Source organism: Danio rerio, chromosome 2 (assembly GCF_049306965.1).
Source record: "Danio rerio strain Tuebingen ecotype United States chromosome 2, GRCz12tu, whole genome shotgun sequence".
NCBI classification, from domain to species: Eukaryota; Metazoa; Chordata; class Actinopteri; order Cypriniformes; family Danionidae; genus Danio; species Danio rerio.
The window spans coordinates 6128640-6142500 of record NC_133177.1 but is presented as its reverse complement, the minus strand read 5'-3'; the positions used below and the strand labels follow the sequence as shown (position 1 = coordinate 6142500).

Genomic DNA, 13861 nt, shown 5'->3' with positions numbered 1-13861 from the left:
ACGTTTGATTATCAGTTGGCACCATTAACCCTTTAGATAGGCCTGTGCAATAAAAAAAACCTTAGTTTCAGGATTTTAAATGGATCATAACAACAAATTAAAGCACTTACTTTGATGTGCCTGAGAAAATCAAAATATGCAGCTCAGCTCTCAGAACTACATGGAGTAAACAAAAACAAAGACTGTGTATTTCAGCACCATCAAATGTGGTTATAATGGGAGTCAATAGGGCAAATAAAGCCACCAACATTGAGCTAGGGAGAAAAAATTAAAATCTTACAATGGATCAAAGCCAGTGTCGTTACTAATCATTTACATGTCCAAGACTGTAATAAAAGGTAAAGAAAAATCCAGTCCACAATTACTTTTTATATTGAAAATACGTCATTTTGTGAGTGTTTTTTTTTTTTTTTTTTAAACCAAATTAGTGTCATCATTTGTGAATTTGGCAATTAAAAAGTTAAAATTCTGTCATTTTCTTAACAGTTTAGTAGTTTTGATCTGTTGATTAACAGATTTATGCAAAAAAACTGAAAAAATATTTATCTGATGCATTTTTACAGCAGTTTAATTTAGTTGGCTGTTTTCATCCCGCACATAACAAAAGGTTATCACATTTGAACAGTGCATAAGGGTTAATATTTTAAGCATTGTAGGCATAAAATGAACATTTTGCCACATACTGTCACGAAATGGGGAATGATCACAAAATGCAAAAATCCAAGTGCAGCAATTTATTAACAAAAAAGACAAAACAGATTTCCAAATCTTGCACAGAACTACAAACAAGATACAAAAACTAGATGACCAGACAAAGGAACTGGCAAAAATCCAAAAACGGGTAAATACAAGGACAGGGTAGGAGTGCTAACTAGTGCTAACAAAAACGAACACAAACAGGAATCCAAGAATAATCGTAATACAAAAAACAAGATAACCAGAAAACCATACCAGACGTGAGGAACTAACAAAATCCTAAGGCAACTAAAACAAGAGGACAAGAGGGTTTATAAAGACAGGACTAAATTAACAAACACAAAACAGCTGTAACATAACACAATCAGTAATACAAAGGATTATGGGAAATGAAGTGAAACTACAAAACAAACTAGTGCCCTCAAGTGTCCAAACTAGGGCACTGCAACAGGTGTAACACATACATTTCCTGTACTGTTCTGATATGCATCCATTTTTTGTCTTACAGTTTATGAAAATGATGATCAGCTGCTGTGGAATCCTCAAATGCTCCCTGAAAACACCGTGGTTGAGTTTCTGACAGACGCCTGTCGACGGACCGGAGAGGAGACGGGTGTAGATGCGATTCCAGAAGGATCCCACATTAAGGACAATGAACAGGTACTAAAGAACCACCTCTGTGCTTACTATTTAATCATTCCATTTGTAATCAAATGCTGCCTTGTTCCTTAATACACAAAACAAACAGTGTTTTCTCCTCTCAGGCGCTGTATGAGCTGGTGAAATGTAATTTTGAAACCGACGAAGCTTTACGAAGGTTAAGGTTTAACGTTAAAGCAGCCCGAGGTGAGCATTATGGGATCTTCAACCATGTTTTTTAGAAACTGTGAAACTTTTGGAATTATAACAGGCTGCGTTTTTTCGACAGAGGAGCTATCTGTGTGGACGGAGGAAGAATGCAGGAATTTCGAACAAGGTTTAAAGGCTTACGGAAAAGACTTTCATTTTATCCAAGCCAATAAGGTAATGCTCATTTAATGCCGTTTAATCCTGTAGGTCGATCATTAAAATAGAATTTTATTTTAAATTTTAAAGTCAGACTTTTTCATATTTGCTGAGATTTAAATTATAAACATTTTTTTTTTTTTATTAAAACAATACTGTGAAGTTCTAAAATGTGGCTAGCATGTAGCATACTGTATGTACTACGTGGTGTTTTGAATTTTATTTACAGGGCTGTGATTTTTCTGTGCAAACTGCATGAATATATTTACTTATCATTCATTCGTTTTATTTATTTATTTAAATTTTTGCACAATGTCACTTGTGTTTTTTTTAAATTATTACAAATTATCAGCACAAATTAGCACATTTAAAGTATGTTAACCCTAAAACCCATATGCAGAACCCATATTAATTTAAAGAGGACCTATTCTGCCCTTTTTGAAAAGATGTAAAAAGTTTCTGATGCCCCTGAGTGTGATTGTGAAATTTCATCTCAAAATATTCATCAAATAATGTTTTATAAGTTTTTAAAACGGCCTCTTTTAGGCTTTGACCCTAATTGTGCTCCTTGACTGTCGCTTTAAATTTAAATTCAAATAAGATTGTGCTCTTTTAAAAGAGGGCGGAGCTACAAATGCCTATGTGTCAGCATAGTGGCAGATTCAAAAACAAGACTAACAAGCTATGCTAATGAGGGAGAGATCATTACTAGAGGGCGGGGCTTTCCCCTCTGATGAAACGTACAGCAGCAGAATGTCAATCAAAGCGTTTCTGCAGACTGTTTTTATCAAGTGTGAATTTTAAAAAATAAAAGTAATACACATTTACCGTTTGAGGCTGGTTATATTTACACACTGATGCCACACTGTTTAAAGCCCTTATAAAAATTATTTTTGCATAATAGGTCCCCTTTAATTTTATTTGCCTATTTGCATATTTGTGTCTATGCATGAGGCCTTTACTTTCTTTTTCTTCATTAGGTGCTGTTAGTCTAAATGTTTGAACCTTGACATTGATGTTTTTAAATATATGTAATTAGCTTAGGGAAATATTTATTACCTTTTTTTTACAGGGTGTCCGTGGGGTTGTAAAAACGTAGTAAATGAAATTAGCCAAAATTAAGCGTATTAAAAAGTAATAAACGTCATCTGACGAGGTATTATATTTTCGAGCCCAATTTTTTTTAGATAAATTTTCAATTTGTGTTAAGTGCAAGTCTTTATTCTGAAATTTGCGTGGATTTATTTTGTATGTTGATAGTAGGACCTGTTTAAGACTATTAATATAACCTCGCTTGCACGGACATCACACAGCGCCTGCAGTTAAACACACAGCGGCTTATCACGACACCTTTATCGCATACCTGCTAACACTCCCGTTTTTCCCGGGAATCTTCCGTATTTTAGACCCATCTCCCGTTTTGTCATTTCTCCCGGAAAACTCCTGGAATTTCACCCCTTCCTTGTTACAATCCATAACACCCCAGGATAACCGACTTTTCCGATGGCAGCCAGTGCCCGGTGCATAGGACAGACCAAGCACCCCTTCAGTTCGCCTACCCCATCAATAAGAAACTGAGGATATGATCGTGACGCGAGGCTGTCAATCAATATTGGTGGGCGGAGGGACCGCTCTCCTACGTAAAGCTGCGGTCGGTCTGAAAACCGCTCCAATTGGTCCACCATTTTTTTGTTGTTAAACTGAAAAAAAAAGGACTGTGTGTGTTTAAATCACCCCAATATGACAGTCTATACACTATACTTACACACCTGTCTGTCCAAACAGCTTGAAAAGTAGATTTTTCACCATAGGAGACAGTGCTCACTGCAGAGCCATTTGAGCAGAGATGAGCTCCAGCGAGGGGGAGCATGAGCTCTCGCTTATCCTCCTATAAGCTGTTTTAGGCCCCGTTTACACTAATGCGTTTTAGTTTGAAAACGCATAAGTTTTGCTACAGTTACGCCATCCGTCCACACTACGCTGGAGTTCTCGAGCGCCGAAAACGGAGCGTTTCGAAAACGCTGGAGAGGCCGTTTTCATTCTGAAACGCTGCTGCTCCGTCTCAGTGTGGATGATGGAAAACGGAGACATCTGACAACGGGGGCGGGGCTGCAGACGTTCGTCTCTCTGATTGGGGCTTTTCCTGAATATTAAGTAGCTTAACACACACAGTTCAGTCCTGCATTCTCTCCGTGTAAGTTCAGACTTCGCAAGTTTGATCAAGGCTGCAGTCTCTTCTCAGTTTGATATGGAAAAGCAGACTATACCGAGGACACGGGTAAATCTTCAAAGGGAACAGTGTACTTTATAACTTCATTCACATCACCCTGGCTTCGTTGTTTCACTTTCTCAACAATAAAATGTAAACATGATTTAAGGAACTGCCTATTTTAATTTTAATATTAGCAACTTAGACGGCAGACATGTTGAGGCGTCGTGCATATGAGCGTCATCTTCACTGTGTGGATATTTATAACAAAACGGAGCCTATAACAACCGCCTCCTTTCAATTTCAGTGAAAATACGAAACATACCCTCTCTTTTGCTGAATATCAGTTTTAATAATCGATAATGACCATTATAAAAGTATAACTTACAATAAGTTTATACATTATAGGAAATAAAGGCAAGCGATCAGTCAATATACAGAATGTACGTGCTTACATTAATCATTAACCTATCTTTGCGCTCAGCCAAAACACGTTACCTGAGAACAAGTAATAGATTCCAATGACCAAAGTCAGGGAATATGTCGTTAGATAAAGACAACAAGATAAATGAAATATCCCGTTTAATAAATATAGTGAGATTAGATCCAGCGGGAGATGCTTGATGAGAAGTCCGACTAGCAGAGCTCTCATCTGGGTATATGGGCTGCAGCGCTTGCCCGAGAGTGTGAGTGTGGTCACGTGATGAGCGTTTTTAGCGTTTTGGTGTGGACGGAGAGCAGTTCAGAAACGCTGGGTAAAACGCGAGTGTGGACGCGGATCGTTTTCATTCTAAAACGCCGTTTTGAAACTAAAACGCACTAGTGTAAACGGGGCCTTAATGCGTACACCAACCCCCCCCCCCTAACCCTACCCCCAGTGACATCACTCGTAGAAGAAGTGCAAGAAAGGAAGAGCGAGAGCTCAAGCTCCCCCTCGCTGGAGCTCAGCTCTGCCCAAATGGCTCTGCAGCGAGCACCACTTGCCTTTAATCAATTAAAAATAAATAAAATATTATTCTAATGTTTTGGGCGTTTTTGGACAGCTTTTGGGCTGAAAAAAGTCTGCTATCTGGCAACACTGGTGGTAGCTTGACAACAGAGCTGCGACGTCAACACAGAATCTATCAGCACAGTTGTCTAATTGTGCCAAGAATTTCGGCCATAGAACGGTTTGTAATCATGCCGTGCCGTTCCAGGCTCAGTGGAGAAACAACCGTAACCGTACTGAATAGTTCTTAGAAGAGTGGCTATTGACATTAATGACATATATGAGATTGATTAAAAACTATGGACAAAGGTCCATTGTGACATTTTGATTAATCCCTCTGCTTTACTTAAATCTATATGTTATCTGCAGTCATGCTGGTATTAAACTTTTTTTGAAGGTATTAAAAAAGGTAGTAAAAGGTATTCAATTCAACTTAAGAAGTTCTGTATATACCCTGTTTTAGTATAATCATAACATGAAAAAATTGCAGATAAATTAGCATTTTGCAAGTTAGTTATAGAAATAAATATCGAAACACTCAATCAACAATATGCGACTACATTTTCATTTTTGGGTGATCTGTCCATTTCAGTCATATTTAGCTTTGGGTTTTTGTGCCTTTCTGTGGCTGAAAGTAGGCGGCTTCAGTGGCTGCTTCTTCTAAAGACGATCAGCGTCTCAGCAAACTGTAATCCCCGCGGGATCTTTGGTTGTGGTGGGATATCATGGATTCAGAGTCCACTGAGCCTTTGCTGTTTTTCAACCAACGCTGCTAGAGGAACGTGATGAGGTGAAGGGAGATAATGAGGATGAAGTGGTGTTAACTTGCTGTCTCAGAGCTGAGCCGGATGACGAGGGAAATGACTCTATTCTGTCTTTGGCTCAAGCGTTAAAGCCATTGAGCGTGAAGAGTGGAGATTTGTTGACTCAGATTGTGTCATTAGCTATGTTTCCATCCACCTATTTTATGAGAATTTTGCAAATGCGCATAAAAAAAACAGTTGATGGAAACGCCATGATGCGCATAAATTTTGAAAATGCGCCTAACTGGGTAGGATAAACTTTTTATTCGATAAGGAAAGATGCGCATAAACTGCGATGGAAACACTTTTACCGCACAAACTCCAGCATGCGCATTAAAAAAGGTCATGTGATTTTGTTGAAAGAGATCATGTGATGCTTAATGTGTGTGAATGGATAAAACGTCAGGCTGAGCGCAGTCAGGCAAACGCCACTGCGCGCTCACTGCTTGTCAGGATTGTCTTCTGAGGCGCATTCATTTAGAAAAGATTGATGCAGCTTCTCCTACTGCAGCAAATGCAGTTTTTACTGTTGATATTTGGCGCCAGTTAATCAGGAAGTGACGATTTTCTTCGCTTTGACTCGTTGGATGGAAATGATGCTTCATTCGCACAACTTTTATGCGATAATCGAGTTTTGCGCATAAAGTTTATTCGCATTTTTGGATGGAAACATAGCTAGTGAGAGTTGTGCCGATAGACGATGGTATCGCGTATCAACCGCAGGCAAAGATATCGTCGAGAGCTGAGACCTATGCCGATTTAAAGACGATATTTAGTTTATTTCGAATCAATATGGACCTATCAGATTTTAATTACATTATTGAATAAAGTTATAATATTAATATTTTAATCATCATCATTAATAATAAGTGAAGTCTATTTAGAAACTAATTTCGAGAGGATCACATGCTTATGATTGCTGGTAGGTTAGCCTCAGGATCTGTGTGTGCGTGTGTGTGTGCGTGTGTGTGTGCGTGCGTGTGTGTGTGTGTGTGTGTGTGTGTGTGTTTTTTTTGCCAGAACACATGCCCGTATTTATTTAGGAATTTTTCCAATTTCAGGTCAGAACACGGTCTGTTGGAGATTGTGTGGCTTTTTATTACATGTGGAAGAAGTCGGAGCGATATGACTTCTTTGCTCAACAAACTAGGCTTGGAAAAAGGAAGTACAACCTTCATCCGGGAGTAACGTACGTATCTGTGCAAACACATCTTATTGACCTCTCCGTTCTATACCTGGACATTCATCTGATGTCATGAATGTGACTGTTGTGGATCTGTAGTTATACCTAGTATTGGCTAATGAAGTGAATGATTTCATCACTGCTTTATACCAATGGTGGTGGTGGCACTGGGGTTTGGGCCCGTCATTGCTGCTTGCAGCTATATTGATTTACTATTATAAACCACTAGATCATTTTTAAGAATGTCATAAGGCTATATTTATATGCATGATGTATGTTTATGCATAGTGGTTGTTATGCATAGTGGTTGTGTGCATTTATTGAGAAGCCACAGTTGCAAACAATATAGTCAAATTTCATGGTCATATTTGTTATTGTTAATATAGTAGGCAGATTTGGGGACAGCAAAGAGCATTAATTACTGCACAAAGCAGTACTTGAATGTATTGCATGTTTGTAATTGCATTTTGTGCGTAGGGACTACATGGACAGACTTCTAGATGAGACAGAAAGCACTGCGTCCAGTCGAGCAGCCACTCCACTACCTGCAGCCTCCAGCAGCAGCACCACCAGCCAATCAGAGCGAGAGGAGACGAGCGGACACAACGGTGCGGTTCATTCTCTCGTTTTACACTTCACATTGAAATGCTTTGTTGCATATTTTATGTCTCACTCATGTCTGTTGAACACAATGCGGTGTTTAAGCACTCAAAGGTTAGCGGGAAATGGATGTTTTAAAAATGTCACTTCCGATTATTATCGAAGTTACTTTCGACAACATTAGCCATGACAAGCAGTTTATTCTTCTGATTATAATGCAACACTGTGGGGATTTTCTAGGTTTATTCGAAGACATTTGGAATGTCTGTCAGAGCGCTTTCTAGTCTTCACAACCTTGCTTTTCTGACAAGATTCGCATGATAGCATGCTTTTCACTTTGATTAATCGAACAGCAACCTCTGTGTAATACAGTGTATCTACAGGTGAAGTCAGAATTATTAGCCCCCCTGTATTCCCACCCCCCCCCCCCCCCCCCCCCCCAATTTTTGTTTAACAGAAAGAAGAGTTTTTTTGACACATTTCTAAACATAAGACTTTTAATAACTCATTTCCAGTGTTTGGGAGGTTACTTCGGAAATGTAATAGATTACAGATTACAAATTACCCTATTTAAAATGTAACAAGTAGTGTTCCTTTTAGATTACTTATAAAAGTAAAGGAACTGATTACATCTGATTACTTTTAAGTTTCTCATGGATATTTATCTAAATCATTTTCAAGCGTTTATACCAAGCAGGTGTGAGCTTACAGTAGCTCCGTTTATTGTTAGCATTTCACAATCATTCATCACTTGAATTATATTAATTTAATTTTAGAGTACAACCACCACAAAACCAGACCTTATAACAACAAAAATAGTTTACTGTTGTTAAAAATCAAATTTTAGTTAGTTGTGCAATGTGATTTTATGGCATTTGCAATAAAAAAAATAAATCTAAGCTATTTTTGAAATTTTTATTTTTAAATCGAAGCAACTTAAATCCAAATCAGTCGCATCTTAGTGATCAATAAAACTGTGAATGAAACATATGAGGCAGAATAACAAATAACAAATTATAGTATATAACAGCAAAAACTAATAATACAATAAAACAAAGTGTTGCGCTTTTAAAATACTATAGTGTTTATGGTAAAAGGAAATGTTTAGGAATAAGCATTATATTGTATACATATTTACTTCTCTTTATTAATAAATTACACTACATAAAGTAGTATTATTAGTGACTATCAGGAACTAATAGTAATTACCATAGCATACTTTAGTCTTCACTACAGTAAACTATACTGTATATGTAGACGTCCTCTTCCTCAGTCATCTTTACATGAAGCTAATTTTTTTTGTAAGCCTAATTGATTGGCGACATCACCGATCAGAGCAAGAGGTGGCAGTAGCACACCAAAAAGTTTGTTGTCGACCACCGAAAAACAGGAAGAAGAAATCGTCATTCTTGCTATCATATGGATTTACTTTCATCGGCTAGACATCAGCCTCACTGCTCTGTGAATGTCGGTGCCGTCACTTATTGATATGTAGCTTGTGTGGATGCTAATGCGCTAATTGATAAAATAAAATTGCTTTACTACTGAAAAGCTATTTAATTTAGAAAGGAGCGACGCTACCGCTACGCTACTGAGAAATGTAGTTAAGCTAGTAGCGTCAATACTTGCTTCTGCCAATGCTTTAAGCGGCAGTTACGATTAACGTAATTGGTAAACGTGGAAAACCAATGGCCTTAGCAGAAGGCATCGTGCATATCAGACACAGGCAAAGAAACAGATTAATTTTATTCAACATAGCCCAGATTTGTAAAGAAAAATTTTAAATGTAACCCCAGTTGTAATTCTTAACATTTTTATTAGTAACTGTAAATTAATTACATTTTTTCTCAGTAACTGTAACGGATTACTGTTACTTTTATTTTGTAATTAAATTACGCAATGCCATTACATGTAAATAGTAACGCCCCAACACTGCTCATTTCTAATAAGCGATTTATTTTATTTTTGCCATGATGACAGTAAATATTTTACTAGGTATCTTTCAAGATACTAGTACTCAGCTTAAGGGTGCTTTCGTATCTGTAGTTTGCTTAATTTGGTCCAGACCAAGGGTAAAAATGATACATTGTTGCCTCTTCTGCCGTCTTTGGGTCGTTTTCACACCACACTGCTGGCTTTGGTCTGAACCAGTTGAAACGAACCAAAATGCAGTCATCTGACAAAATCCACATCTCTCATTGGCCAGATGTTGTTGAACATATTTCCTAAACTGCTTATTGATTGGTCAGAATTCACGTGCGGGAAAATGCCAGTGAACTCCCGCAGGTAAACTAAACCTTTTACTATGGAGGGACGACTGCGCTGGCTGATTGTATCCCTGCTTTAGACAAACTGTACATGATGAAAATTAAGCGTGGCCGCGGCTGGAAAACAGTGTTTAATGCATCGCTCGTCACTTCAGGAGGAGGCGTGAATTAATTTAGCTAAACTGCGACAGGGTCATCTTGCGGAAATATTACCAACAATCCATAAGGTAATGTTTTCCCCTCTCTCTCTCTCTGTTGGTAAAGCGCTGTCAACAAATATTTTTCCTCCATATCCCATAATGCACGGCAGCTGAATTAGTCCAAAAGGCGCAGTACTTTTTGCGGTTGGATCTGTTTTAGTACGGATCATATTCTCACCACAATCGAACCGCTTCAGCGTTCGTTTGAAAGCGTACCGAGACCACCTCTTCAAGCAGGTCTCGGTACGCTTATTTGGTCCGCTTTTGGTGCGCACTCGAGTACGATTGCTGCATTCTCACCTGCCCAAACGAACTGTACCAAAAGGGGAAACAAACTCTAGTGCGATTCAATCGAACTAAATAAGGCAGGTGTGAAAACACCCTAAAGTAACATGTAAAAGCTTAACTAGGTTAATTTGGCAGGTTATGTATTTAGGGAGGTCATTATATAACAATAGTTTGTTCTGTGGACAATCAATAAAAGTATTTCTTAAGAGGATTAATAATACTGACCTTAAAATGGTTTTTAAAAATTTAAAACTGACTGCTTTTATTCTAGCCGAAATAAAACAAAATAAGACTTTCTCTGGAAGATTCAAAATTACAGCAAATACTCTGAAAAAATAAGTCCTCTGTTGAATATAATTTGGGAAATATTTGAGAAAGAAAAAAATCACAGGAGGGCGAATAATTTCGTATATTGTGGTTTTTCATTCAGGTCTCAGCAGTCACAGCTCCAGTGCAGACGGCATACAGACATTGAGCAGCGACAACGAAGTAAAGATCGAATCTGTCCAGGCCAACGGAGCACCTAAACACCTTCTACACACAGATCACACGGACTCCAACGGTGTCAAACTAACCGAAATCCACAACACAAATAGAAATGGTGCAGTAAAGCACCAACTTGACTGCCAGAGCCTCGAAAGGCCAGCAAAAAAGTGCCGGACAGAATCAGACTCACTGGCCCAAGTTGAGACGGACCCGTCCAGGCTTAAAGAAGACTGAGCAACAAAACAAAACAAAAGCCAGACCAAAATCAGAAAGCGTGGGAGTGGGACACCTTTCGACTCGATATCCAAAGCTGAGCTGCTCCAAAAAACAAAATAAAACACACCACCTTTCAATCCCGAACTACAGCTGAATAACACGCCTTTTTCACGAACACCATTTTACAGAGAAATGTTTATTCTATATGTAATGGATATTTTTTTACCAACGAGATATTTATATTTTTTATTGAGACGTTTTTGACAATGGGTAGATATGCTGTGTAAGCCTTTATACATAATGTGCGAGTGCTGGTGTGGTTTGGCCATGACCAGTGTGTGTGTGTGTGTGTGTGTGTGTGTGTGTGTGTGTGTGTGTGTGTGTATGTGTGTGTGTCTGTCCAGGTACATCAAGCCGTGTTTTAGTTTATATTCTAAGCTAATGGTTAGCTTGTTTGTGTTAGCGGAGGGAGGCGTACTGAAAGCAGATATAGTCAAAAATAAATAAGCCAATGGAATCACTCCTTATTAATTTACACTTATTTTATGGCTAAGTGTCCAGAAACTCAGTTTGCTAGTTTTGATCTATTGTTTTTTTTTTTTTGCGTAAAGAAAATGAGGCCAGTTTTTGTGAATTATTATTTAGCGTAGACATTTTCTCATTGATTCTTGTAATTGTTACCCGAACTGAATACAGCCTTAAACAAGACTATGAGAACTCCCTACTGAAAAAAACAGCCTAGGCTGGTTGACTGGTGTTAGCTGGTTGACCAGCTAGGTTTTAGAGGGGTTTTGGCCATTTCCAAGCTGGTTTCCAACCATTTCCAGCCTGGTCTTAGCTAGTCAGACTGGAAAATGACTGGCTAAACTTAGCTAAAACCAATTTGACCAGCCTGGTTTAAGCTGGACATAGCTGGTTTTGGCTGGGCTGGTCAAGCTAGTTATCTCCCAGCCTGACCAGGCTAAAATGGCTGTAAACCAGCCTGGAAATGACCAAAACCAGCCTGAAAATGGCCAAAACCCCTCTTAAACCAAAACTGGTCAACCAGCTAAAACCAGCCAACCTGCCTAGACTGGTTGACTGGTTTTAGCTGGTTGACCGGTTTTAGCTGGTTGTCCAGCTTGATTTTAGAGGGGTTTTGGCCATTTCCAGCCTGGTCTTAGCTGGTCAGACTGGAAAATGACCAGCTAAATTTCACTAAAACCATCTTGACTAGCCTGGTTTAAGCTGAACATATCTGATTTTGGCTAGGCTGGTCAAGTTGGTTTTAGCTGGTCATCTCCCAGCCTTACCAGCTAAGACCAGGCTGGAAACCAGCCTGGAAATGGCCAAAACCAAAACTGGTCAACCAGCTAAAAACAGCCAACCAACCTAGGGTGGTCTAAGCTGTTTTTCTTTTAGTAGTGATGAAATGGAAATGCTTTACTATGTTCGTATTATTGGAGTATATAGATAAAATGTGTGTAAAAGTCCTAAATATAGTCCTAATTTGGCTTCATTATCTTTTAGCAAATATAAAATTGCAATGTTATTATTTATTTTTAGAGAAAGAAAATGGACGCCTGTTTGTTGGCTTTTGTCTTGCATTGTATACATTTCTTACAGATCTTGGTTTAGATTTTCACCTCAGAAATACCTTATTTTACAATTCTTGCAATTAAGGAAACTTAGAGCCAACAAAATATAATAGAATCGACACCGACAGTGAAATTAAGACATGTTTCAGTGTAATTCAAGTAGGGTTAATCTTGCGAATATGTCCTTGAAATGCATGAAGATCCCAGAGGAACGTATTGAATGTCTTTCATAAACAGTTAATTTGTAAAACTTAAGCATTTATTTCTTCTTTTAATCTCCGTTTATAATGTCAGTCAGCTGAGTTTAATAAGTTGTACTTTCTTAGATAGACCAATTTTAATACAATGAAACACACAAATGAATTTGTTGCCACAGGTATGTCCTTAAATATCTAATTGTACGCATTATATTTTCATATTTTATTGGCAGGATGCTCTTTTGACTGTAATTCACCTCCAGTACTTCATTATAAACAAGACTCACCTCATTCTGTGGATAAACCCCCTCCTCATTAATACTTTAATGAAATCATGGTGCTATATTTCCTCTGAATGCTCGTCTTCATTGGCTTATTTATTGTTATTTGTGTTGTTTGTCCTCATTGTAGTTCGGTTTTCTTCATGTATGTGACTGTAGCATTCATCTTAAAATGGTTGGAGTGGGTTGTATGCGCTCATTCTGGCCAGAAAGTATACATTAAAAACATTTAAATAGAGAATTTGCCGCTTCGTTTTGTTTAAAAAAAAAAAAAAAAAAAGTAAATGTGTATTGTTACCGCTCTTTTTTTTAAGGATATTTGTTTTCGTTTCTCGGCGGCCATTTGCGACGCCCCTGGACAGTTCATCCAAGACTAAAGTGAATGGAATTCTGAACAACTACCAGGTAAACTCGAAATTAAACTGCACAATTCAAATCAGCAACAAACCTGAAATGACCTGTCCCACATTTAAAACACGCAATTCAAGAAATGTATGAAGCTGTTGTAAGCCTATAAGGAAATGAGGTCTACGCACGGTTTACCTATAAAAACGGCCACCTTTTTAAAGAAGACATTGTAATAAAGTTCGTTGTTGAGGGAAGAAGAAGACAGGGTCGGCGATTCAAGTAAGCCAATATTTTTTTTTATTGTTAGATGTCACCACACATGTATCGGTGTATGTGTGTGTGTGCTCTCTCCTCTCCCGACTGCTCCTCCCGTTCTCCTTAAGAAGGGAGTCTCTCTGGCCCAATCACTAGAAAGACAGGTGTTATTTATCATTTCTGATTGACCCGCTGATTAGCCGCCGGGCTCCTAGCATGCTCTCCCCCGATTGGGTGTTCGATCACGCTCTCCACAGACATA

General features: G+C 38.3%; 1 protein-coding gene across 3 annotated transcripts in view; it reads left to right on the top strand.

Annotated features, from left to right (window-relative positions):
- mier1b (mesoderm induction early response 1b, transcriptional regulator) overlaps positions 1-13237 on the top strand; it is a 24637-nt gene extending 11400 nt beyond the window's left edge. The window contains exons 8-14 of one of the 3 annotated variants that reach the window (XR_012388633.1): positions 1205-1356; positions 1461-1542; positions 1625-1719; positions 6763-6890; positions 7362-7492; positions 10670-11677; positions 12259-13237. Coding sequence is in view for 1 of the 3 variants with exons in the window: in NM_001291343.1 (NP_001278272.1) it covers positions 1205-1356; positions 1461-1542; positions 1625-1719; positions 6763-6890; positions 7362-7492; positions 10670-10959 (878 nt within the window). In the remaining 2 variants the exon portion in view is untranslated. Of the gene's footprint in view, positions 1-1204; positions 1357-1460; positions 1543-1624; positions 1720-6762; positions 6891-7361; positions 7493-10669 lie in introns of all 3 variants that reach the window. The other 2 variants (XR_012388634.1, NM_001291343.1) reach the window with 2 other exon arrangements.
- Positions 13238-13861: the final 624 nt, after the last annotated feature.